The sequence below is a fragment of the Pteronotus mesoamericanus genome, unplaced genomic scaffold, assembly GCF_021234165.1.
Source record: "Pteronotus mesoamericanus isolate MK-2021 breed Mesoamerican mustached bat unplaced genomic scaffold, CSHL_Meso_final contig_221, whole genome shotgun sequence".
NCBI classification, from domain to species: domain Eukaryota; kingdom Metazoa; phylum Chordata; class Mammalia; order Chiroptera; family Mormoopidae; genus Pteronotus; species Pteronotus mesoamericanus.
The window spans coordinates 12056841-12082175 of NW_026555092.1; the positions used below are offsets into that span (position 1 = coordinate 12056841).

General features: G+C 44.5%; 1 protein-coding gene across 1 annotated transcript in view; it reads left to right on the forward strand.

Moving 5' to 3' along the window:
* Positions 1 to 2079: 2079 nt before the first annotated feature.
* The window catches only part of LOC129069306 (protein argonaute-1), a 37477-nt gene continuing 14221 nt past the window's right edge, over positions 2080 to 25335 (forward strand). The window contains exons 1-12 of the mRNA XM_054571964.1: positions 2080 to 2290; positions 7672 to 7855; positions 12551 to 12671; positions 13098 to 13279; positions 13678 to 13814; positions 14039 to 14173; positions 14324 to 14411; positions 15049 to 15196; positions 18621 to 18740; positions 19100 to 19222; positions 19345 to 19478; positions 22576 to 22760. Coding sequence (XP_054427939.1) covers positions 2266 to 2290; positions 7672 to 7855; positions 12551 to 12671; positions 13098 to 13279; positions 13678 to 13814; positions 14039 to 14173; positions 14324 to 14411; positions 15049 to 15196; positions 18621 to 18740; positions 19100 to 19222; positions 19345 to 19478; positions 22576 to 22760 — 1582 coding nt within the window. The 5' untranslated portion in view covers positions 2080 to 2265. The remainder of the gene's footprint in view (positions 2291 to 7671; positions 7856 to 12550; positions 12672 to 13097; positions 13280 to 13677; positions 13815 to 14038; positions 14174 to 14323; positions 14412 to 15048; positions 15197 to 18620; positions 18741 to 19099; positions 19223 to 19344; positions 19479 to 22575; positions 22761 to 25335) is intronic.

The window sequence follows — 25335 nt, forward strand, 5'->3', positions numbered from 1 at the left end:
GTGCTGACCTGTCAACCAAAGGTTTGTTGGTTAGATTCCCAGTCAGGGCATATGCCTGGATTTCAGGCCAGGTCCCCATCTGGGGGTGCACAAGAGGCAACCAGTTGATGTATCTCTTGCACATCGATGTTTCTCACTCTCTCTCCCTTCTTTCCCCTCTCTCTAAAAATAAGTAAGTAAAATATTTAAAAAAAGAAAAAAAATGTACATTCTTAGATCCCACCCAAGACCTACTGAATCACAAACTTCTGGAAGTGGAGCTCAGCAATCAGTGGTTTTCTTTTTTGAGAGAAAGAGAGAAAGAAAGAAAACATTGATTTGTTGTTCCACCCATTTTTGCATTCACTGGTTGAATCCTGTATGGACCCTGTGCCCTGACTGATGATCGAACCCTCAACTTTGGCATATTAGGACAACATTTTAACCAACTGATCTACCTGGCCAGGGCCACAATCAGTGATTTAACAAGCTCTCCGGTTTATTCTGATGCCTGCTGCTTGAGAACCTCTTGCCAGAGAGAAGCAAGCAAGGCAGACTGTGATGATAGTCAGAAATTAATCTTTCTATGGTCAGGGACTGGGTATCGCTCGTCTCTTAAGTTCCTAGCCTTCTGCACAGCATTTAGTGTAAAGTAGGCATCAAGAAATACATATGGCTGAATATATACATGAATGAATATGAGGGAAAGTGACATTTGAGCTGGGTCTATTATCATCTATCAACTACAGCAGACCTAATGGGGGGAGTCTTTCCAGAAACTGTGAGGCTAGGAAGGAAGTGATGTACTTTAGATAAGGTATAACAAGGGTCTGTGCTACCACAAGGAGTCATTAGAATGGCAGGGGGATCATGTGAGTAATTAAGGAGGTAAACAGCTCAATGAGGGGAAGAAACAAGGGAGATAGAGAAGCTTCATTTCTGGATTGAAGATACCGTTTGTAGAGACAGAAAGCATAGGACAAGCACGTTTGTAGGGTAAAGATAAAGAGCTTGGTTTTAGACTCTAAATTGGAAGTGCTGGTAGGATATCCAGGTGGAGCTGTCCAGCAGACACTTAGAAATGTGAGTCTGAGACTTATCTGCAAAGAGAGATTTGGAAAGATAGTTGAGCCATAAGAATGGATGAAACCTTCAAGGGGAAAGTGGAGAGTTGAATCAGAAGAGAGCTGGGTTTGGAATCATGGTGAACCGTGTTAACTGGGCAAAAGCAAAAGGGGGCCCTTGAAGAAGACTGAAAAGGACTTTAGCAGTAGAAGATCTCAGAAAATGCGGAAGCCAAGTAGGAGACTCAAAAAGGGAGGAGAGTCATAGTGTCACAGAAATAAGAATTGAAAATTATCCTTTGAATTTCGACACAAGTCTTAAGTGGTGAGGACAGAAGCAGATAGACTGAGTTCAGGCACGAGCATCAGATGAGGAAGTGGAGACAGGTGCTTCTCAGGTCCCACACATAGAGGTCTGTAGCTTCACTTAAGTTGAGACTGTGACATCTTCCAGGGTAGGCAGGGTCTCTTTCATATCTGTGGTCTCAGCGCCCGGCACGCGGCCTGGAAAAAGGATGGCGTCAGAGAGTTCAGTGGCTAGGGACAGAGAAAGGCTTCGCGGAGGCAGTTGCTTTGCAGCCAAAACGTGAAGGATGAGAGAGATTGGGAGGAAAGGTGAGAGGCAGGTCTCCTGGGTCATGGGGTGCTCGGAGTGTTCAGGGGACCTGGCAACGAGGAGGGGTTCCGTAATGTGCTCGGGGCACTGTGCGAAGCGGGGAGGCTCTATGTTGTCTTGGAGGGACCTGTTTGGGGAAAACACACAGGGCCCTAGACTGCTGCGGGTGGGTGTCCCCCCTCCCGCCCCGCCCCATTTACGCCACTGCGCGGTTCCGCTGCGCCTGTACCGAAGCCCTCCCGCCGGGCTGCATGGCGACGGGTGGCCGCCAGGGGCCGCTGCTTCGGGTCCTCGGTGCGCCCGCCCCTCTCCATTGGCCTTTGTTGCCGTCGGAGCGCCCCGCTTGACTCGTTCCCGTCCGCCCCCTGGGCCTGGCGGTCGCGCCTGCGCACTGGCAGCTGGCCGGGTGCTCGCAGGGGGAGCTGCTGCAGGCTCCGCGGCGGCGGCGGCAACGGAGGCTGCGGGGGTGGCGGCGCGAGCGGCCGGGCTTGGGGCGGGAGCCGAGCCCGGCCCGGGAGCCCTAGCAGCTAGAGTGCGGGGTACCTAGGCCCCGCACGCTGGACTCCACAGTCTCCGGGCCGCCTGACCTCCGCACGGGTATATGGGATGGAAGCGGGACCCTCGGGAGCAGGTAAGGGCCCCCGAGAGGGTGGGGGAGACCGTGCGTGCTCCAGAGGACCAGGGGACTCCCGCGTGAAGAGCAGCATTTCCGAGTGAGGGAAGGTTTCCTGAGTGGGGAGAGAGGCTCTTATGGGATGGGGGGCCCAGTTTAAAAGGGGCTGCGTGCAGTTCCGGGGAAACCTTGTGAATGGAGCTGTGAGATGGGGGCCTTTTATCAAAGGAGGTTCTGTGCGCTCCTGGAGGTGGGAAGTAATCTGGAAGAAGGGCCTCAGCACACGTAAGAACTCCCGGAGGTCCCGGGAGGCCTAGGAAGAGTCCCGGCAGGTGGCAGGGGGCGGGCTCCAGGTGTCCTGGAGAGGAGGGGGTCGACACAGATGGGCCCGAGCTGCAGCATGCCAGGGGCGGGGGCTCGGCCCGGCTGGGCAGGGCTAATGTCTCCTGGGAGAAGGCGCCAGGGCTGGACTGTGAGCTCCGCCCAGCCGGGCCTGACGCGGGGGCGAGGGTCAGGGGGCGGTGGGTGGGGATCCAGCCCCAGGATTTCTCCCAGTGAGTCCGGGGAGCTGAAGCTGAAGCGCCCGAGCATGCGCGGAGGTGGCCGTTGGAAGGGGCTGCTCTCTGTGGTGGGGGCGTGGCTGCCCAAATTCCCCCCACTCTCCATCCCGCGTGGTTTGGCTTGGAAAAAGGAGCGCGCGGATGGGGTACATTCTCTTTAAGATTATGCAGGCACAGCGCAAATGGAAATGGTCTCCTTCCCCGTCTTAGAGGTTCTTACACTGGCCCTGAAAACCCTCAGTCAATTTGCCAAGTACCTTATTCTGCCACTGGGATGAGGAAAGACTGGGACGGACGCAATGTTTTTGGGGCGGGTCCTTCGTAAAGGTAGGCCTTAGAAAAGGTGTTGGTTATTGATGGAACAAGGCCAGGACCAGGTTTACCTGGAAGATGTTGTCTGCCTGGTTTGCACATTTCTGGTCCAATACTGAGTAGAGATGGGATCTTTTAATCAAAAGATAAAGACCTTTGCATTGAAATGGCTCCCAAAGTGACAGCTTAATTTCTTTCTTTACCTTAATATTTTTATGGCATCTTTTCTTTTTCCTCTTTGTAAGCCCCAGAAACTGTCAGGGCCATGTCATTAGACCCAAGGTTGCCAGGTTAGCCTTTTGTCAGAAATATAGGTTGTTTGGTGGGGCGGGGGAAAGGGGTTTATATCTTTTACCCTGGTGAGTCTTCTTGATCATGGCAATCAGGAGTAAAGGAGATAATAACATAGGAGAAACTGAGGCTGGGCTTCCCCAAGAAGACTGGAGTCCCCAGGGTGTGTTGTGGGGTGGTGGTACCTCATGGGTCCTAGGTATTTCGGTGGGCAGAGCAGCCTGGACCTGGGAATCTTTTAATTCTTTTAAAATATTTATTTTTAGAGAGAGGGGAAGGGAGAGAGAAAGGGAGAGAAACATAGATCGGTTGCCTCTCATATGCAACTGACCAGGGACTGAACCCAGGTTGCCCATGACGCAGGCATATGTCCTGACAGGGAAGTCTAACAGGCGACCTTTTGCTTTGTGGGACAATGCCCAACCAATTGTGCCACACATTGGCCAGGGCTGGACCTGGGAATCCTTTAGACCATATCTCACAGCACCTCCTTCCATTTGATCTGAGAGTGGGAATAGGATTTCCATTTGGGACAGGAATTTCATTTCTGGGGGAAGAATCTTTGTCTTTTACGTCAGATCTAATCTCAGGGAAATAGCTCCTACCCACTCATTTGAGGTATCCATTCGATGATCTATAAGTACTTTTCCCCAAGCAAAAACAACCTTGTAAAGTCAGTATAGGTCTTAAGATAGAGAGCAGGGAGCAACGGACTTCAGAGAACTTCCTCCTTTTCTCAGGCTTGTCTCTTCATTCCAGGAACTCTCTTGGTTTTCTAGGCTGGAGATTGTTTGCAACAACCTGTGGACTAGAGTAGGAGTAGGGCAGAGAGGTTCCAATAGATTGCCAGGAGCTGACATCCAAACCAGATTGCTGATGATTTTATTCTGATGAATTCCTAATGGGCTTCTTGGAGAATTGGCTGGAGTGATTTAAAAAAAAAAAAAAAAAGGCAACCAAATATTGAGCCCGACTGCTGTGGCTCAGTGGGTTGGACATCATGCCACAAACCAAAAGGTCACTGGTTCAATTCCCAGTCAGGGCACATGCCTGGGTTGTGGGCCAGGTCCCTGGTTGATGGCGTGTGAGAGGCAACTGATCTATGTATCTCTCTCACATCGATGTTTCTCTCCCTCCTTTCTCCCTCTTTTCCCCTCTCTAAAAATAAATAAGTTTAAAAAGTGTTTTTAAAAAAAGGACTTACTTGTTATAAGAAATAAGTTTCTAGGGAAGGGACTGGAGCCTGGTATCTGGAGTTGGCTTTAGCCTAGTGGGACAAGCTTTGACTCCCCAAAGGGAATAATTGAAATTCATCCTAGAAGCTGTGAATGAAGGTATCCCATAACTGTCTCCTTGCTAGGCCCAGGCTGTTCTCTTGGAAGTTGGAGAACAGAATACACAAAACTGAGGTGGTGTTGCTGGCTTCACTGGGCTTATTTCCAAGTGTGCTTTCTGTGCTCAGGTGTGTTCTTAGCACACATACTGCACTGGGAGCTCCCTGGGGGTACAGGTAGTGTCTGACTTGCAAGTGTCTAGGCCCTGATACAAATTGCATGTTTATTAATTAAATTGAATCACATCCCAGTGTGACATAAATTGTTAATAACATATGTGGATATATTGATATTTTGTATATACTTATGCGTGGACAGATCCTTCTTGGAGATTTGGCTTCTTAGCCTTGAGTTTGTCTTTTGAATAGACTGTCTGGTTCCTTGGGAGGTTATGGGCCTCTGACTGCAGGGAAGGAATCCCTGAGCCAGGCCTTTCAGCTCTGTTACTTTTCCTTCTCAGGACTGGTTGGGGATGGGGGAGGGGGAGTGTCCTTTTCACAGCCCCTCCCTCCTTGCTTTTGTCTGCAAGGAAGGGCCCCGCCCCTTTCCCCCAAGGCCCAAGCTTTGTCCTCTCTGCTGGGGCCCTCATCTGCATCACAAAGTGGCCGTCTGTCCCTGTCTGGGTTTGAGGGGAAGTGTCTCCCTTTCTCAGACTAAAAGATGGGGGCAGGGTGAGGTAAGGGGGGACTTGGCTACAGCTGTGAAGCTGGCAGGGGGATGGGATAGGACAGAACATATTCCTTCCTCTTGCCTTCCCTAGTTCGGGGATGAGGGAAAGCTTTAGGGCTTTCCTGTTTTCCTAAAGCCTCCTTGGAGTGGAGGGTGCCTGGTGCCTAAGACTGTCTGGTCTATGGTCCTCTTTCTGGGGAAGAGAAGGCTTTGAGGCGCCAGTGTCTGTCCCATCCCCCGTCAGTTCTACCCTGCCCCCAGCTCTAGGGATGTCTTTCTCCTAGGCTCCAACTGATTATTCAGCCTGGAGAGGTTAAGGAGGTTAATGGAATGTAAGAACTTGGGGAAGGAAAGGTGTCTTTTACCAGTTACATCTACCAGGGTGCATGTTTGTCATGTGCAGAGGTTATAGTTGTTTCTGAGCAGTTTGCAGGTGTTCGGGTGTTTGTGTGCTGTGTCTGCTCTTTGTGGTGTGTCTATGGATCCATTTGTTTATTTAATATCTGTATATTGAACATTTCCTGTGTGCCAGACATTCACACAGGAGAGTCAGCAGTGACCAAAGCAGATAGTTCTTGCCTTAGAAAAACTTAGTCTAGGGTGGAAGGGGTATTTATATAAAGGTTTTGCCTAGATCTAGTGAGTGTTTGAATGCATATGAGAGGAATGTGTCACATTATGTGTATGTGTCTGTCTATGCCCTGTATGCAATTTCTGTCTACCTCTTTTTGGGGGAGATGGTGAGACGCTCATAGTTAAGCTTTTACTTTCCCATGTAACTGAGTCCTGAAGGCCTTTCCCCCAGGCTGGGCCTGCCTTCCTCAGTCTGCATTGTGGGGCTGGGTTTGACAGGTGGTTAGAAGGAGACAGCAGCTTAGCTCAGGGGAGCATGCCCCTCCCGTGAATGGTTCTGACCTCTCCCTGACCCCCCAGCTGAGGATATGCCCCATCCCCCCCAGCTGAGGATATGCCCCATCCCCCCCAGCCTGGCCGCCTGTGAAAACAGCTCGGGTGATGGGAGGTTCTGGGCTGGTTCATTCATCTCACCTCCCACCTGAGCTGGTCCTCTATGGCAAGGACAATAGTAGCCCCGGACAAAGGCTTCTCTCAGGCTGTTTTCCTTTTCCCTCCTCTTCCCCTCAGCTAGAAAATAAAACTAGGGGCAGCAATCAGGCTGGTGGCCAGAGGAGGAGAAAGTAGTGGAAGCTGGCCTTGCCCTAGGCCTGTCCCTAGGGCCCAATCTGTCTTGCCATGCCATTGATTCCCTTCTGCTGCTGTCTGGGCTGTCCGTGTGGAAGGAGCTGTGGGCTGTGGAGACAATCTTCTTGTATTCTCCTTCCCGGAGCCAGTATCTGTCCCTTCTCCAGCATTCTAATGGCTCTCTCCTCTTCCCAAGTCCTCTACTCTTGCCTCAGATTCCTATATTCAACGTGTATTCATTCCCTAGCTTTTTCTTATGAGCTTTTTTATTGTTTCTCTAGTTGCAGTCTTGCTTCCTGCCCACACTCGCAGCTCTAACCTGTCTTGCCCAAGCCCCTAACTCCAGCCTTCCGTCTTTCTCTGGCTCCCCATTCAAGCCTTTTTTTGTTATGACCTCCAGTCTGGTTTCTTCATCAGCTCCCTATTTCAGCCTCTCTCCTATTCTTAGTTTCCAAACTCTATCTTTTTAGCCTTTTCTCCTGTTCTGTCTCCAGCCTCAGCCGTTCAGTTGCCTTAATCCTTTCTCAAACAAACACTGCCCCCCCCCCCGCCCCCGCCCCAATCTGGCCTTCTTTGGATTTTCCTCCTGCCCACAGAGGAGCAATAAGGTGATGCTGGTTTGTGTTTAGGGTGGTGGTGAATGAAGTGAGCATCTGGCTGGCAGAGAATAAGACATTCTTGATCTGTTAGATACCTGGTGGAGGCCCATGTCTTAATCTAGTAGAAGGAAGGGTTTTGTTCCTGGGAGCCAGATTTAGCCCCTCTACTTAACATGTAATAAGAACTTATTACATATTCACTTGATGAATTTAGGATAGACAAGGGTAATTTTCCTAATTGGAGAGAGCTTTTAAAAAACTGAGGCTGGGATGTGTGAGTCAGTGGAAGCCCTCAGTTTGCATAGGTGGGCAGGAAGCAAGCTCCCCTTGCACTCTCTCCTGCTCCTCTGCTGGGTGGAGAGCCTTGTGCCTTCTTTGATAAGTGTGCAAGGAGATTGCCAGACTTCACCCTCATCAGCCTCTTTGTCTTATAGCTGCGGGCGCATACCTGCCCCCTCTGCAGCAGGTGTTCCAAGCACCTCGCAGGCCTGGCATTGGCACAGTGGGGAAACCAATCAAGCTCCTGGCCAATTACTTTGAGGTGGACATCCCTAAGATTGACGTCTACCACTACGAGGTGGATATCAAGCCGGATAAGTGTCCTCGCAGAGTCAACCGGTAAGTGATGCACATCTAAGACACCATATATAGGAATCTTTACTTTTCTGAGTCTCAGAACCTTGAAAGAGGATCCAGGGAGGTTAAAAAAAAAAAAATCTTCTAGAGGGTGGTATCCCCAAACTTAAGATAGTTTTTGAGGAGGAGATTCCAAGTAGGGAAAATGCTGAAAAATATCATTGGATTTGGCTAATAGGACATAATTGGTACCTTTTGTTAGAGCACTTTTATTAGAGTAGTTGGGCTAGTAATCTAACTACAGTGAGTTAAGGAGTAAGTGGAAGGTAATGTGGTAGGGATAGTGACCCAGATAGCTTTTCCCAAATCGCTTGGCAATGAAATGTGGGGAGAGAGGAAATATGTTGGCTAGAGAGGATTATAGGGGTCAAGAACAGTGTCTTGCCTAGCACATTTTAATATTTGTTGAAATGAATGAATGAGAAGTTTTTTAAGAATGAGACATGGATATATTTACAAACAGAGGAGAAGGAGCTAGTGGAGAAGAGCTTAAAGGTACATGACAGAGAGGGGAGGAATGAGTGCGATGTCCTTGCAGAGAGGGGAGGAATGAGTGGGATATAAAGGCAAGGAGACTTTATAGGATACACAGTTGGAAGGAATAGCCTTAAAAAGAAACAGCAATAATTCTTTTTTAAAAGAGATTTTATTTATTTATTTTTAGGGAAAGGGAAAGGGAGGGAGAAAGCAAGGGAGAGAAACATCAGTGTGTGGTTGCCTCTCACACACCCCCAGCTGGGAACCTGGCCCACAACCTAGGCATGTGCCCTGACCGGGAATTGAACCAGCAGCCTTTGATTTGCAGGCCAGCACTCAATCCACTGAGCCACACCAGTCAGGGCTATTTATTTTTTAGACAGGAAGGAGGAGAGAAAGAAAGGGAGAGAACATCAATGTGTTGTTGCCTCTTGTGCACCCCCTAGTGGGGACCTGGCCCACAACCCAGGCATGTGCCCTGACTAGGAATCGAACTGGCGACCTTTGGTTCACAGGCCAGCACTCAATCCTCTGAGCCACACCAGCCAGGGCTCTATTTAAATTTTACTTTATTAGTATTTGAAAATTATATATATACAATGTAAATAAATTTAAAATATTACAAAAAGAATAGCAGTGAAAAGTGTCTTATGTCACCCTGGTTTCCATGCCCTCGTTGCTTTCCCTAGAGGTGTCTATTGTTAACATTTTTTAGTATGATTGTTACCATTCTTGAGTATGCTTCCAGATATTTTTCTTTGCATATGCAAGAATATATGTATATAGAACATTTTTTTAATTGTACAGAATATAGAATCCTGTATACCTTATTCTGCACCTTGTTTTGTTCCTACTGAACAATATATCTTAAAAAATAATACATACCAGTACATACATATCTGCCTCGTTGTTTTTCAAAACTCCATAGGTATTCCATTGAATGTGATAATTATAACTTATTTAATAACTCTATTGAGGAACATTTAGGATGAGTCTAAACTTGTTACAAAAGTGAAACTGTATTGAATATTATTAAATATAGATACATTTTTGCACTCAAGTATGAGTGTATCTGTAGGATAAATTCCTAGGAGTGGATTTGCTGGCACAGTACATTTAAAAATTTTGAGATATTGCTAGTTTGTATGAGGTAAGTTGTATCAGTTTATACTCCCTTTAGCTAGTTATTAAGAGTGCCTCTTTGCTATATCTGCACCAAACCAGCACATTGTATTTTTTGATCTTTGACATTTTGATAAGTAGAAAGTTTATTTGAATTTAATTTTTTGATTATTTTCCCCATCTTTTATTGTAGAATTTTAATTCACTTGAAAAATACCATTTCATAAGTAGACTCATGGTTTGGCTTCTTTTTTTTTTTAAATTGCCATAATATTGGTTAATACTAACATGAATTTCAGGTGTATAGCGTTATAATTTGATACCCGTATACTCTATTGTGTGCTCACCACCAAAAGTCTAGTTTCCAACCATCACCATATATATGACCCCCATTATCTATTTTGCCCTCCCTTGACCCTCTTCTCCTTGGTAACCACCAATATATTGTCTGTATCTATGAGTTTGTTTTTGTTTTGTTTATTATTTTTTGGTTTATATTCAATGTATGAGTGAAATCATACAGTTTTTGTCCTTTTCCTTCTGACTTATTTCATGTAGCATAATACTCTTTAAGATCCCTCCATGTTGTCACAAATGGCAATATTTCATCATTTTTAGGGTTGATTAATATCCCATTTATATATATCATTGATATATTGATATATGAGTTATGTATATATATATATATTACATCTTCTTTATCCATTCATTTGGATTGATAGACACTAATACTTCTTCCAAAATATATTGTTTAGTAGGAAAAAAACAAGGTGCAGAATAAGGTATACAGGATTCTGTATTCTGTACAATTGAAAAATGTTCTATATACTTATATTCTTGATATCATTGATCTCTATATATATCAATATACACATGTATATATATACACACATCTGTATCATATCTTTATGCATTCATTGGTTGATAAACATTAATGGTTTTCAAAATCTTGGCTATTATAAATAACGGTGCAGTGAACATTAGGATACATATATCTCTTTGAATTAGTGTTTTCATATTCTTTGGATAAATACCCAGAAGAGGAATGGCTGGGTCATATGGTAGTTCTTTTCTTTTTTTGTGGATCCTCCATACTGTTTTCTATAGTGGCTGCAACCAATTTACAATTCCACCAACAGCGTACGAAGGTTCCCTTTTCTCTACATCTTGCCAACACTTGTTATTTTCTTTTTTTGATCATAGCTATTCTAACAGTTGTGAGGTGATTGATGTCTCATGGTTTTGATTTGCATTCCCCTAATAATCAGTGCTATTGAGCATTTTTCATGTATCTTTTGGCCATCTATACGCCTTCCTTTGAAAAATATCCATTCAGATCCTCTTCCCATTTTTTTATTCAGTTTTTTAAATTTATTTTTTATTGTATTCCTTTCCATTACCATTTATCCTCCTTATATTCCTCTACCCCCAGTTATTTGTTTGTTTATTTTTTGGTTATTGAGTTGTATGTGTTCTTTATGTATTTTGGGTATTGACCTCTTATTAGAAACATCATTTGCAAATGTTTACTCCCATTCAGTTGGTTGCCTTTTTGTTTTGTTGATGGTTTCCTTTGCTGTGCAGAAGCATTTTAGTTTGATGTAGTCCCATTTGTTTATTTTTGTTTTTGTTTCTCTTGACTTTGGAGTCAAATTCATAAAAACACCACTAAGATCAATGTCCAGAAGCTTAGTGTCTATGTCTTTATGTATTTTATTGTTTCAAGTCTTATATTAAAGCCTTTAATCCATTTTGAGTTAATTTTTGTGTATAGTTTAAGATAGTTGTCGTTTCATTCTTTTGCATATCACTGTCCAGTTTTCTCAATACAATTTATTGAAGAGACTTTCTCCTTTCTGTATTCTTGGCTCCTTTGCTATAAATTAGTTTTTCACACACATGTGGGTTTCTGGGCTCTCAGTTCTGTTCTCTTGGTCTGTGTGTCTGTTTTTCTGTGTTTTGGTCTAATTTTAAATTATGTTTCCCTAATGAGTGAAATTGGACATATTTTTCAGATGTTTAAAAACCATATGGGGGGAAGAGGTATAAAGGGACTAAATGGAAAAAAAACCAATAAAGAGTAAATTTAAAAACTATATGGGAGGATGATTCAAGTGTGAGAGGAAAGAAAATGAAGAGGGTCGCATATATAAATACAGTTGTATGTCTGGGAACTTGAGGGTGGCTTTCCTTACTATGGTTTACCCTGTTTAGAGTTAGAGAGTTGCTTCTTGATAGATAGAAATGGGTTCTGGATTTAAAAGGTAGTAGAAAAGTTTTGACATAGTTGGTAAGGGATGGAAGTGATCAATATCATAGAAAAAAATGTTGTGTAGCACTGAAGCCTAATTGGGATTGAAACCATGTGTTTACAGTTGCTTCCAATATACATTTTGAGTCATTTTTATCCAGTAGTTGTTAAAAGCTTTGGTTTAGAAAGTGAAGATGTCGGGTAGTTGGATGGGCTGGGATTTTGAAGGATAGATGGATACTTTGGTATCTAAGAGGCAGAGGACAGGAAGTAAAATCTAAAAAGAGAGGACAATGGAGAGAAAACAAGGGTGGTGGGGCCTAAGGGCTTCAGAGAGATGGGAGAGATGAGGTGGTTCTTCCATAGCTTATTCCTAGTCCAATTTAGATCTCTTCCCCGCCTATGTTTTTTGCTTATCAGCGTGGGAATTGGAGGAGCCTCAGTTCTGTTCCTGACTCTGGATAGACCCTAAGATGGAAGCCCTTCTCTCCTCAGCCTCCCTTTCTGCTCAGAAGGCACTTACTCTCTCAGGTCCTTTAGAGCTTAAGTAATGTGAAGACCAGAAGCATCACCTGGGAGCATGTTAGAAATGTAGAATTTCAGGCTTTGCTCTGGACCCACTGAGTCAGAATCTGCATTTTAATAAGATCTCCAGGTGATTCATATGAACATTGAAGTTTGAGAAGCACAGCGATAGAGTAGACGAGATTAAAAGTAGCTGCTAGGAGAGAATGTAGTAGGTAGGATATTGCCTGAACTTCGAATTACTTCCAAAAGCTTGAAGTGGTAGTCTCTCAGCTGTTTCAGGCTGTTCCTGTCCCTCACAGGGAAGTGGTGGAATACATGGTCCAGCATTTCAAGCCTCAGATCTTTGGTGATCGCAAGCCCGTGTATGATGGAAAGAAGAACATTTACACTGTTACAGCGCTACCCATTGGCAATGAACGGGTAAGGTGGGAGTCAGGCTAGACCTGGGTCAGGGGTCCTGGGGTGGGACAGAGCTCATATAAGCCTCTTTTGAGTCTGACAGTCCAGAGATCCCTTTCATCTTTCGTGTTTTAAGGTGAAGGATGGGTAGGTGCTGATGTTTATTTAGCCTATTGTATGTCCATCCCTGTTTTAGATAGATTGAGAGTAGGCTTAATATAGACCTGGGCCTTAAGGACCTTCTGCTAGGTGAGAAAGAAGCACTGAGGCAAGGTGGCTAGAGACCAAGGGGCTGCATTTACTCTGAAGTCTTCCTTGTGAGCCCCTATCAGCTTAAGGGGCAGAGTCTTAGCAAATCCATGGGGTGGAGGACAGTTGAGAAAGGGCAGAGAATGTTGGCCTGTGGAAAAGCGTTGGCAATCCTTTACCTCTTTCTCTCCACTGAAGGTTGACTTTGAGGTGACAATTCCTGGGGAAGGGAAGGATCGAATATTCAAGGTCTCCATCAAGTGGCTAGCCATTGTGAGCTGGCGCATGCTGCATGAGGCCCTGGTCAGTGGCCAGATCCCTGTTCCCTTGGAGTCTGTGCAAGCCTTGGATGTGGCCATGCGGCACCTGGCATCCATGAGGTACTGGGCATAGTTCATACCTGGGCTACTGCTGGTGTCAGAACTGCTGTGGGGGGCGGAGGGGAATGAGCACATACTAAGGTTCTACAGTGTGTCTTTCAAACAAAATATTCTTTGAAGCCCTACCATATGCCAGGCAAGCATGTAAATACATCTAGATGGTTTAAACCATTGGCCCTGTCCCTTTTAGATATCTTTGGGCTGCACCCCATCTGTCCCTTCAGGGCAGAGAAAGGGTAGAGACTTTCACAAGGTCAGTTACACAACTAGTAAAGGATCAGAGCTGGAATTAAAGCCCTGGTGTCCTGCCTTCCAGGCCAGGGCTCCTCCGTGCCCAGGATGCCTCACAGGGTGGGGGCCTGTGCCCGAGGGACCAGTTCTCTGCCTGTCCCTGCCAGGTACACCCCTGTGGGCCGCTCCTTCTTCTCACCGCCTGAGGGCTACTACCACCCGCTGGGGGGTGGGCGCGAGGTCTGGTTCGGCTTTCACCAGTCTGTGCGCCCTGCCATGTGGAAGATGATGCTCAACATTGATGGTGAGTGGGGAGAGCAATGGAGCCAGGGGCACCCTGAGTCCAGTGACCACGCTCCCAGCCTTATCCCTCCCAGCTCTGCAACCACACTCCTAGTCTAACCCCTACAGCCCTGGGACCCCTCCCCCATCCCAGTGCCCTATAAGGAAGAGGGTGTGAAGAGCAGTACCTCCATTTATTCTGGAAGAGAGAACCTCAGCTGAGCTAGACCTACTCTGTCCCCACAGTCTCAGCGACTGCCTTCTACAAGGCGCAGCCGGTGATTGAGTTCATGTGTGAGGTGTTGGACATCAGGAACATAGATGAGCAGCCCAAGCCACTCACGGACTCTCAGCGTGTACGCTTTACCAAGGAGATTAAGGGTAAGGACCCAACCAGGCAGGACAGGAAAACGGCCTTACTTTCTCCTTAGCCCTAAAAGGGAATTCCCTTGAGATATGTTCAAGAGAGAGACCAAGCCTAGGAACAAGAGCAACCTATTTCAACCCTGACAAGCAGTGTGTGTATCCTAGGCCTGAAGGTGGAAGTGACCCACTGTGGACAGATGAAGAGGAAATACCGCGTGTGTAATGTCACCCGCCGCCCTGCCAGCCATCAGACGTAAGTTGACAAGGCTATTAAGCCATACCAGTGGTGGAAGAGGGCTGATATTTCAACACACTCCTTTCACTCCCTCCTGTCTCATTGACCCTGAGCATGAGCCTTGGACTGGCCCCGTTTTTGAATAAGCTGAGGGAATTTGACATCCCTCTCCCAACCTTATGGTCAATTGATACTCCACCTACCACTTTTACCTTCTTGGTCTCCACCTTTCCCCTGTGTGCCTTTACCATAGATCAGGCACCTTCCCTTGACTCCTATATCAGTTCTGTAAATGTCAGAATCTCTTTCAACTTATTTTGCCTACTGAGAAAGACAGCTCATGGGCTAGACCTCGGGGAAGCTCTCACTGATTTCGTCTACCTTCTTGACCTCAGGCTGTACTGGACTATGAGTGCCTGTTGTGTGTCAGGCTTTATGCTCAACACTAGAAATACAGGTGAGCCAAGTATGGTCCTGACGGTTGTGGAACTTGCCTCTCTTCTGGAGCCCTGTATTGTCTGCTCTCCCAAGAGTGGCAGCACTCTAAAGAGGCCGGATAGGGATAAAACCAAGTCTGGGACTTCCCATGATTGTAGGTCTAGAGAGTTGGGATTTAATCCTGGGCTGTGATACCTCCTTTCTTTCCCCCAAACAGGTTCCCCTTGCAGTTGGAGAGTGGACAGACTGTGGAGTGCACAGTGGCACAGTATTTCAAGCAGAAATATAACCTTCAGCTCAAGTATCCCCACCTGCCCTGCCTGCAAGTTGGCCAGGAACAAAAGCATACCTACCTGCCCTTAGAGGTGAGGCTGCCAAGTAGCATTTGGGCAGGGGAACCCGCATTGTGTCTGCCCTCTGATCATCGGAGGTCTGTTCTTCCATTTGCAATCTCTCATCTTCATTTTGAAGTTTGGAAAACTGACATTCTGAGAGGCATGAGGTCATTCTGTGAAATGTAGGCCTCATTCTTACCTACTGAATTTTTTTATTTCCAATCCTGCTCTCATGTTTTTTTCAGGGCTGCCAGGCAGAGGTGAAAGCTGTATTTACTGCTTAATAAGTAATTAGTTTGTTCAGGGCAGAGATTTCAGATACTCACATTCATGTTCTCTTAATTTCTCTTTCTCTGTCCTCCAAAGCTGGGGATCTTAAATAACCTAGAGATACAAATGTACCTTATTTTTCAGAAAAGGGAGGCGAATGTTTACCTATTATAATATGAATCCTATTTTCCTAATGGTCAATGTGAAAGAGTTTAGCCCCAACATTTTTTATATTTTTATGCTTCAACAGATGTTTGAATTCCTGCAGTTAAAGAATAGTAATACTTCTTAAGTTACAGCATACAAATATAGAACCATTTGGCTAGTTACATACTCACCAAAACATCTAATGAGAAACTACTACTAACTGCTTGCATGTCTAGTCGGTTGCTGTTCGGAGTGTGGTCAGTGCAGATTCTCAGGTTCCACCAGACCTACTGAATCAGAATGTCTTGGCAGAATCCATAGAGGATTCATACGAACATTAAATTTGGAGAAGCATTAGCCTAGACTATTACATTACTTTGTTCCAGCAGCAGGAGTCAAATAGGACCAAAGCTCAAGTCTTCTGTGAGCTGCTGGGATTTCAGAACTAACTAGAGGAAATTGGACTGAAGGGAGAAGAGATCCCAAAACCCAAGAATTTTGATTTAGTTAATGGGTGCTGATGCACAGAAAGTGGGATGAAGGCAATATTTTCTCTGAGGTGTAAGCAGAGATCTTTAGGGATGATCTCAGCTAAGTAGATAGGCTTTAGGTAATATCTGCTACTGGTTGAGTCTTGTTAACCAAGTAACATTACGTCTGTTTAAACAACAGTTTCCAAGGTGAACAATTTATATATGACTTATATTTTGATTTTTACTATTGTTTACTTAACAAATTTTTATTGAGCTCCTGCTATGTGTCATATACTCTTTTAGGTGCCGGGAATGTAGAGATTAACAAGACAAGGTCCCTGCTGTCATGGAGCTTACATTCTAGAAGGGGGAGATAGACAATAAATTGATAAATAAGATAGTTTCAGATGGTGGTAAGTGCTATAAGAATAATAAAACAGGTTAAGGGGATAGATGTAAGGGTGGAGGGGGCTGGAGAGCCACTTCAGTTATTGTGTAGACCCAACCTTGTAACAACCAAGGGAATAGACTCTGAGGCACGAGGTAAATAGCAAGTATAAAAGCTGTAAAGCAGCTGGAAGCTTGGATCTTTTTGAGAAATAGACAGAGGCCATGGTGGCTGGCTTGCATGTAGTATATGAGAAGGAAAGTAGTAGATGATTTTGGGGGAGAGGTTCAGGGTCAAATGATGTAGGCTATTATAGCCTGGTGGGATTTTTTTTTTTTTTTTTAAGAATAACTTTATCAAGATATAATTCACATACCATGAAATTAACTCTCTTTAAATGCACAAGTCAGTGGTTTTTTAGTATTTCCACAGTATGCAACCATCACCACTAACTGATACTAAAATATTTTCATCGCCCGCAGAAGAAAGTCTATACCCATTATAAGTCACCTACTATTTGCCCCACCCCCGCCCTCCAGCCCCTAGTAATCACTAATCTATTTCTGTTTCTTCGGATTTGTCTATTCTGGATGTTTCATATAAATCAAATTACATACTATGTGGCCTTTTGGACTTCAAATAATGTCTTCAAGGTTCATTTATGTTATAGCATAGGTCAGAATTTCCTTTCTTTTTAAGGCTAAATAATTCATTGTATATGTATACCACATTTTGTTTATCCCTTCATTCATTGACAGATGCTTCGGTTGCTTCCTCCTTTTAGCTATTGTGAATAATGCTGTTATGAATATATGTGTACAAATAATTGTTTTAGTCCCTGCTTTCACTTCTTTTGCGTATATGCCAAGAAGTAGAATTACCGGATCATATGGTAATTCTGTGTGTACCTTTTTGAGGAATCACCATACTGTTTTCCATAGTAGCTGTACCATTTTTCATCCTGTCAGCAAAGGTTCCAGTTTCTCCACATCCCTGCTTTAGTCCTTTTCTTAGTGTGGCTAAGATTCTGTAGCTGAAATCATCTGTAGAGAGTGCTACAACTTTAAGGTGCCTTCAGGAGACTAACCTCACAAATTTTACTTCTGGATTTCTGTTAACTGAATTTAGTAATTTGTGTATTCCTTTGGGACACAGAGTTTAATGGTAGATGACCTTGTCCTGGTTTTCCTGACTATTGTTCATTATGAACTCTGATGCAAATTAGGATGAGAACCAGTACTTTCATAGTGCTGGCCCTGTGGAAACAAGTTTTATATTTCATTTCTTCTAAATCCTCACAACAACTTCATGGGACAGTGTTTTTACCCAGTGACTGAAAATAAAGAGGCAGTTAAATGACCTAGACCTGCCCAAGGTAACATTACCTAGATATGGCAAAGCTGGGCTTCAGGCTCAAGTCTTCCAAACCTTCTGGCCTTCTCTACTCTGCCAAAAGGCTTTCTGTCCGTGGCATCTTGAATATAGTATATTGGGGAATGGAAGTCTTGTATATCACTAGAAAGTCTTTTCTGATCTCCACTGTATTCTTCTTGGCCCAAAATAGAGGGACCAAATGGCAGGATATTTTTCGCACCAACAGAAGACGCTGTCAGTCAACTGAGACAGCGATCTGTATAGTGATCATCTGTAGGCTGGGGCCCAAGAGTTAACGGCTGTCCGTCATTCTTTTGGTGGGCTTCAGGATGGAGCGACAGATGACCTGCCGCCATTGGAGAGCTGCTCACTACTTTAGGATTCCAGTGTGTGTATATTGAGTTTTTCAGTATTGGAAGAGCTCTATGCTGGGGCCTTTTGTAAATAATAAGTTATCCTGCAATTTACTGAGTATTTTCTGTGTTCCGGAACTATATTCAGTTCTTTAAGTGGTTTATTTTATTTAGTCTCTGAATAGCCCAGGAGATTGTTACTGTTCTCCCCATTTAACATATGTGACCTGAGCCCAGATCTGGTCCTGGATCCCTAGCTCTTAATCACAAAGTAGCTATATTGTCTTTGGTATTGCACATGGATATTTTCTAACGTACCTGTATGCCCAAGGGATTTTGCAGTCTCCTTCCCAGGCCTGCCAGGCAAGGTCTCTCCCCTTACTGTGGGGCTCAGAATATAGGGTGGACGGAACTCCAGCCAGAGCTACTTATCCTTCTTGTTTCCTCAGGTCTGTAACATTGTGGCTGGGCAGCGCTGCATTAAGAAGCTGACGGACAACCAGACTTCAACCATGATAAAGGCTACAGCTAGGTCGGCCCCAGACAGACAGGAGGAGATCAGCCGCCTGGTCAGTGGAGCTTCAGAGAAACATGTGCTCGGTTGTTCAGTCACTGGGGCCCCTGGTAGCGTAGTTGCTTTTCTACCTTGACAGGACTCTCAGTAGGACACAAGTCTAGGTTTGTTGCCTGGAACTCCATAGGACTCCTTTTGCTTCTTGACCCTGTAGCTACTTTGCTTCCTTTTTTCCCCCTTTTATATTACTTCCCTGTGTTATCCACCCCCACTTACACCATCCTCCACTTTACCCCCATTTTTAGGGCTATTTCTCACCACTCTCAGCTGCCCGGGGCGTTCTACTTGGGACCCAGAGGGTGAGCGGTATTGCCAAGTGGCTGCTCTCCTGAGAGCCCCTGTTGTGTCTTGCAGATGAAGAATGCCAGCTATAACCTAGACCCCTACATCCAGGAATTTGGCATCAAAGTGAAGGATGACATGACGGAAGTGACGGGACGAGTGCTGCCGGCTCCCATCTTGCAGTATGGCGGCCGGGTGAGCAGGGTCAGGGCAGACAACATCTCTGGGGCATTTTGGGGGGAGGTTGGGATTTATAGCCAAGGGCTTTTGCTCCCTACCCACGAGGCTCACCTGGACGCCCCCTTTGCTTACCCCAGAACCGGGCCATCGCCACACCCAATCAGGGTGTCTGGGACATGCGGGGGAAGCAGTTCTACAACGGGATTGAGATCAAAGTCTGGGCCATCGCCTGCTTCGCACCCCAAAAGCAGTGTCGAGAAGAAGTGCTCAAGTAAGGAGGTCTGGGTGTATGGATGGAAGGGTGGGGGAAGGACCCGAGGTTGCCTCCTTTCCCCTGCCCCCTGGAGGCCGAGATTTGACCTGTGGTGTGCTCTTGCTCATTTTTGACTCTGCCTCCTTGTGCTGTCTGACTCAAACTTGTGCCTGTTCCTTTTCTGCCAGTCTGTGACCAGGAGTCTTGATAAGGAGCCATCTCTTTTCAGAGATGATGATTTCAGGGCATGAATCTCCTAGGGAATCCTGAATCATTTTTTTGTTATAATTATTAACATAGTAATAAATAATAGAAATGACTATAGCGTCTCTGCCAACATTGTACCTAATTTCATGTTTTTTTATTTCATCTTCACAGTGAGTAGGTGGTGGTATTTCCATTTTCAGGAGACTGAGGCTCAAAGAGGTTAAGTAACTTGTACAAAGTTTGCATATCAAGAGAGTGTCAGAGTTGGGATCAAATCAGATCTGAGGCTTCAAAGCTTACATTTCTAATTGGAAACAAAAAAGAGCAACTTATTCAGCTGGTCCTCTGAGCTGTCCTCTCTTTGCATAAAATTTGTTCAGCCAGGTCCACATAACCTGAATCGGGTGAACATGAGTGGTAAAGGCCTCTGCGCCGCCACCACCTGTGGCTGAGGGGCCAGGGTAGATAGTGGCGAGGAAAAGGATACAGCCGTGGGGTTTAAAGGAACAGGGTAGGGGAATAGTGGTCTCAAGTGAGTGAATGAATTAAGTGGAAGAAGTCCATGGCTCTTCCCTTGCAGTTGTTTGTTTTTTTTCTTAAACAGCTTTTTTGAGATATATTTCAAATACCACAAAATTCACTCATTTAAAATGTACAGTTTGGTAGCTCCTGCAGCATGTTGAAGTGGTGGTTTCTTCTCTGGATCTGGGATGGGGTTAGTTTACTGTGAGGCTGAGGAAGAGTTGGTGGAACTGAACACTTTGAACAGTTGTAAGGATAATAGAGATGTGCGCCTGGTGGGTTCAGTTGGCTTTGATGAATATGGGGACTCTGGTTTCCCTGTGTGCACCCCCCGCCCCTTCTCCCCTCTCCTCACAGGTAACCAGCTACTACCATCACATTTGTAGTTTGTTTTAAATGGGTTCCTCTTGTACCCTCTCCTGGGTTTTTGGTATTTCAACCCCATTTAAGCCAGGCTCCTTCTAGCCTTGGCCTAGCATTGGAAGCCTGGTCCTTAGCAGTATTAGAAATGCTCCCAGCTCTCTACCTTTATGCCTTTGTGTTACCTTGTTGGTAGCTCTATTCTGTATGCACATCTCCCTTAGTCTTGTGTCTTTCCCTTGTTCCGTGGATGAGGCAGTACTAGGGCCAACCCTCAGATATTTTTTTTCTTTTTTTTTGGTTGAAGAGGCCCCTATACTTGAGAGAGAAATATAATTTTTAGTGTAAAATTTCAAGACCTTCCCCATTTTAGACTTCACTCAACACTTGTGGCCCCCAGCACTGGACACAATATTGCAAATGATCTAGTAGTAGAGAGAAGATTGGGACTACCAGTTTCCTTGAAGTAGAGACACACTATTAGTTGGAACCTAGTAGCACATTGGTTTTCTTAGTGGCTACATTGCAATTATATATAATGGAAGAGAAATGGGAAAAAAAAATATACTGTTAATAGCCTATCAGAGAGGTGGCTCTTAATTTACATGAAATATGGTTAGGTTGTATTTCTTTATTCTAAGATTTATTTTGAAAAATTAGAATAATATGGCAAACACCCATGTATCCATTATCCTGTTATGTCATATTATTTTTTTTAAAGTAGATACAATATTATACATAAATTTGACCTTTCCTTTATATCTCTCATGCTGGTCCCATTTCTCCCTTCTGATGTAGCTACTCATGAATTCCTATAACTTTCCTATCCAATTTATACCCATGTGTATATAAATGATACTAAATTTTACATAGCAGTGTCTTGTGGTTTTTAAATATGTGAAAAATATTTTCTCACTACATATTACAGCATATTTATATACTATATAGTAGCATCCTCTAAACAATTTGCTTTTTTTCTCTATTTGTACATTATTGCTTTGCCTTTTTTAAAAATTTATTTATTTTTTTTAGAGGAAGGGAGGAAGAAAGGGAGAGAGAAGCATCAATCAGTTACCTCTTACATGCCCCCAACCTGGCCCGCAACTCAGGCATGTGCCCTGACTGGGAATCGAACTGCCAGCCTTTTAGTTTGCAGGCTGGCATTCAGTCCACTGAGCCACAACAGCCAGGGCTCTTTTCTTTCTTTCCTTTTTTTTTTTTTTTCCCCCCAAATCCTCACCTAAAGGATACGTTTATTAATTTGTGAGGGAGGGAGAAAGAGAGAAACATCAATCGGTTGCCTCCCATACATACCCTGACTGGGGATTGAACCCACAACCCAGGCATGTGCCCTCACCGGGGATTGTACCTGCAGCCTTTCGGTGTATGGGATAACACTCCAACCACCTGAGCCACCTGGCCAGGGCATTATTGCTTTTAACCAAAATGCAGGATTTTCACAAATTTCCTGCTATTCATTTCAGCCTGTCATATTTATGTAGCTTAATTTTTTAAATCTATTACATGTGTACCCTTTCTTCTAACATTGTCTTCCTTTCCCAGGGTATAGCCCTAAAGCAAAGATAAGAGGTTTGTTTAATTACTCTTTCTTTTTCTTAGCCTCAAAGAAACAGTAGGGGAGAAGGGAGCTCATTTTTACTGAGCATCTCCTGTGTTCCAGCCCCTGTTGGAACCTTACTTTAATTTGAGCAAAGAGGGCATCTTCCTATTTCTGTTTACTTATAACAACACGGGAATAGCTGCTTTGAGTCAGAGATTGTAAGGACCCTGAGAATTCCCTCAGGTCCCATCTCTGAGCCCCCTCAGCTCTCGGCATGTACCACTGAACCTTTAGCAAGCTCTGTCTTGTACTTCTTAAACATAAATGTTTTTGGCACTAGTTGCGATCATGTCTCATTCATCTCAGTACCTGTCATAGTGCTACGAGCCTAAGATAAAGGCATTTGGTCAGAGGTATTTAAGTGGGACTTAACTGTCTCCTGTTATGACCATACTTGTACTACAGGAACTTCACAGACCAGCTGCGGAAGATTTCCAAGGATGCAGGGATGCCCATCCAGGGCCAGCCTTGCTTCTGCAAATATGCGCAGGGGGCAGACAGCGTGGAGCCCATGTTCCGGCACCTCAAGAACACCTACTCTGGGCTGCAGCTCATCATCGTCATCCTGCCAGGGAAGACGCCAGTGTATGGTACAGTTCTCTTGGGCCCGTGGTAACGATGATAGGACTCTTTTCAGGGTTGTTCCCTGGAGGCTCCAAGGCAGGACTAGATGTGGATTCTTGGCTCTAGCCAGAGCTGAGCTGTTCCTTAATGTCAGTGCCCCCTCTTAGAGGAGAAATATCAGCCTGTAGGAGCCACTGACACCTGTAAGCAGGTCCTGTTTACCTGCTCACACTCTATCCCAGTAACATTTACTAGGGTCCTCTGTGTGCTTGCTGGTCTTTATGCCAGGCTAAGCTGGGCCAGACACACAGATGGGTTAGTCCCCATTCTTGTGCTGAGGAGACCGTTGTCTCTCAAGACGTAGTACAGCGCACCCAAGGAGAGTGTGTGGCAGCTCTGTTAATGCCTGGGAAGGACTTGGACTTTCTGGGAGGCTTTTTCTCTTTTTTCCCCTCTCTTTCAAGAATAGGAATGACTGTACATCATTGGCTCAGTACTGTTTTCTTGCTCCCTTTTCTCTTTCTACCTCTTCTGGAAGAGATGTCCCTCTTCTTACATTGCGCAACCTGTGTGTGTCTTTGTTCCCATCCCATCTGGCCACCTTTGGGAGTTCTACCCTTTAACCCTTAAGCATCTTCAGATTTCCCACCTTAGAACACATTACATAATCTGCCATCTCCTTTAGCTTTTATCTCCCTATTTTCTTATTTTTGTTAATCAGACTTTTGAATGAGTACACCACTTCCTCACAGGCCACTTATCCTTCGCCTCTTTCATCTATTTTACTTTTACCTTTCACTAAAGCCTCCACAGGGTCACCAGTAACCTTTCTCAATTCTTTTCTCTTGTTTATACTTTCTCCTCTCTCTCCTTATTTTTGTTATTAGCAGGAATGCCTGATATGTCCAGATTTCTGTACTCTCCCTCTTTTTCTGTTTACATTTTAGTTAAATTCTCATGCATTCAGTTGCTTCAGTCATCACCTATTATTATATGTTGTAATGTATTATCAATATCTGGATCCAACCCTTGATCTCTCTTTAGCTCCATCTATCTCTATGACCGCTCTCCTTTACTTCATTAAGAATTCATTGATGACCTACTATGTGTGAGACACTGCTAGATCCTGAATGCATTGGTGACAAAAGTAGACGTAGTTTTTGCCTGTATAAAGTGCTTTGGTGGACCATCTTTTTAGTAGCTTGTTGTTCCTGTCTACCAATAAGTCTTTCCTTGACTTTTCTCTTCTGTCTTTGGCATCACCATTGCTTCTGGCTGCCTCCATCCAAACTTTGGGCGCAGCTTGTCTTCTCTTTGCTTCAGCTCCAGTGTTTTTTATAGTTTTAAGGTGTATTTCCTATTCTCCACCCGTATTTCTCAATTTAGTTCTAACATTTCTTCTTAAATCTTTCTTGATTTTGTTATTGGATTAAACATTTCCTAGCCGTACTCTCCAAAAATCCTTTAGTCCCCATTCACGAGATAAAAAGGTTTTCAGAGCCCTGATCTTAGTTTAGCCTTTTTAGCTTTATCTTGCACTTTTCCCATTGCCACACATACAGGAAAGATCAGGAATTAGAAAGAAGTGGATTTTAATCCTGGCTATGCCAGTTTCCTGGGTGAGGCAAACTGCCTAATCTTTCTGAGCCTCATGAATTAATTTTATATAAAGGAGCATCTAACATGAATCTTGGCACATAGTAGATACTCTAAATGCTCATTCCTTGTTTGTGCTTTCCAATCTCTGGTTTTGCTCACATCATTTGCCTTTGCCTGGAATATCTAAGTACTTTACTTCTTATCCTCTACCTTCCCCTTAAAATTCTCTTCATCCTACAAGTCCCAGTTTAATTGTACTTATTCCTTGAAGCCTTCTCTTGTCATTCCACCTAGAGGATGAACTGATCTCTCTGGATTCTTCTAGAAATTTTGTCAGGTCTCTGATCAGTTACTGTTGTGCTTGATATTATTTTGAGCATAGAGTAGACCTGAATCTGCTCTGAAACCTTCCCTCCGAATATGTACACCTAAGGTAGAGCCTTCCTCTGACATAATACTCAATATTTATGGAGGGCAGTTGGTTGATCTCTGATCCATGTCCCTCTTGGCCTTAAACTTATGGTCCTTGGATGGCAAATAAAAACACCTTTTAGGAGAACTGCCTTAAGTAAATATCCATGTTTCTGGCTCCCTCCATTAAAGGGAGAATCTAATGATTTTGCTTGCCTGGGGTATATATCATGCTTGGAGAAGGCAATGCTTACTCGGAGAATTTTCCCTTCCCTGGAGTCAGTAATGTCACACCTCTGCAGTCCTAATGCCTTTATTAGGACCTTGGATTTCTTCTACTTACATGCTGTTCCTTGATTATACCACTTAGACAATGGAGTTATCTGCCTAGGAATTAAATTAGCAGATAAGAGGAGCAGTCACGTTCTTCTAAAGACCCTTCATCTTTTCTCCTGGGAGGACAAGTGAATGGAATTGTCTCTGATGGTCAAACTAAGTTCAGTCGCCTTGTAGTTGCCCTGAGAGTGTAGAAGGACAGTGTGACATTTGCCCAGTTTTGATCTACCAGACCTTGTCCTTTCCTTAGTATTT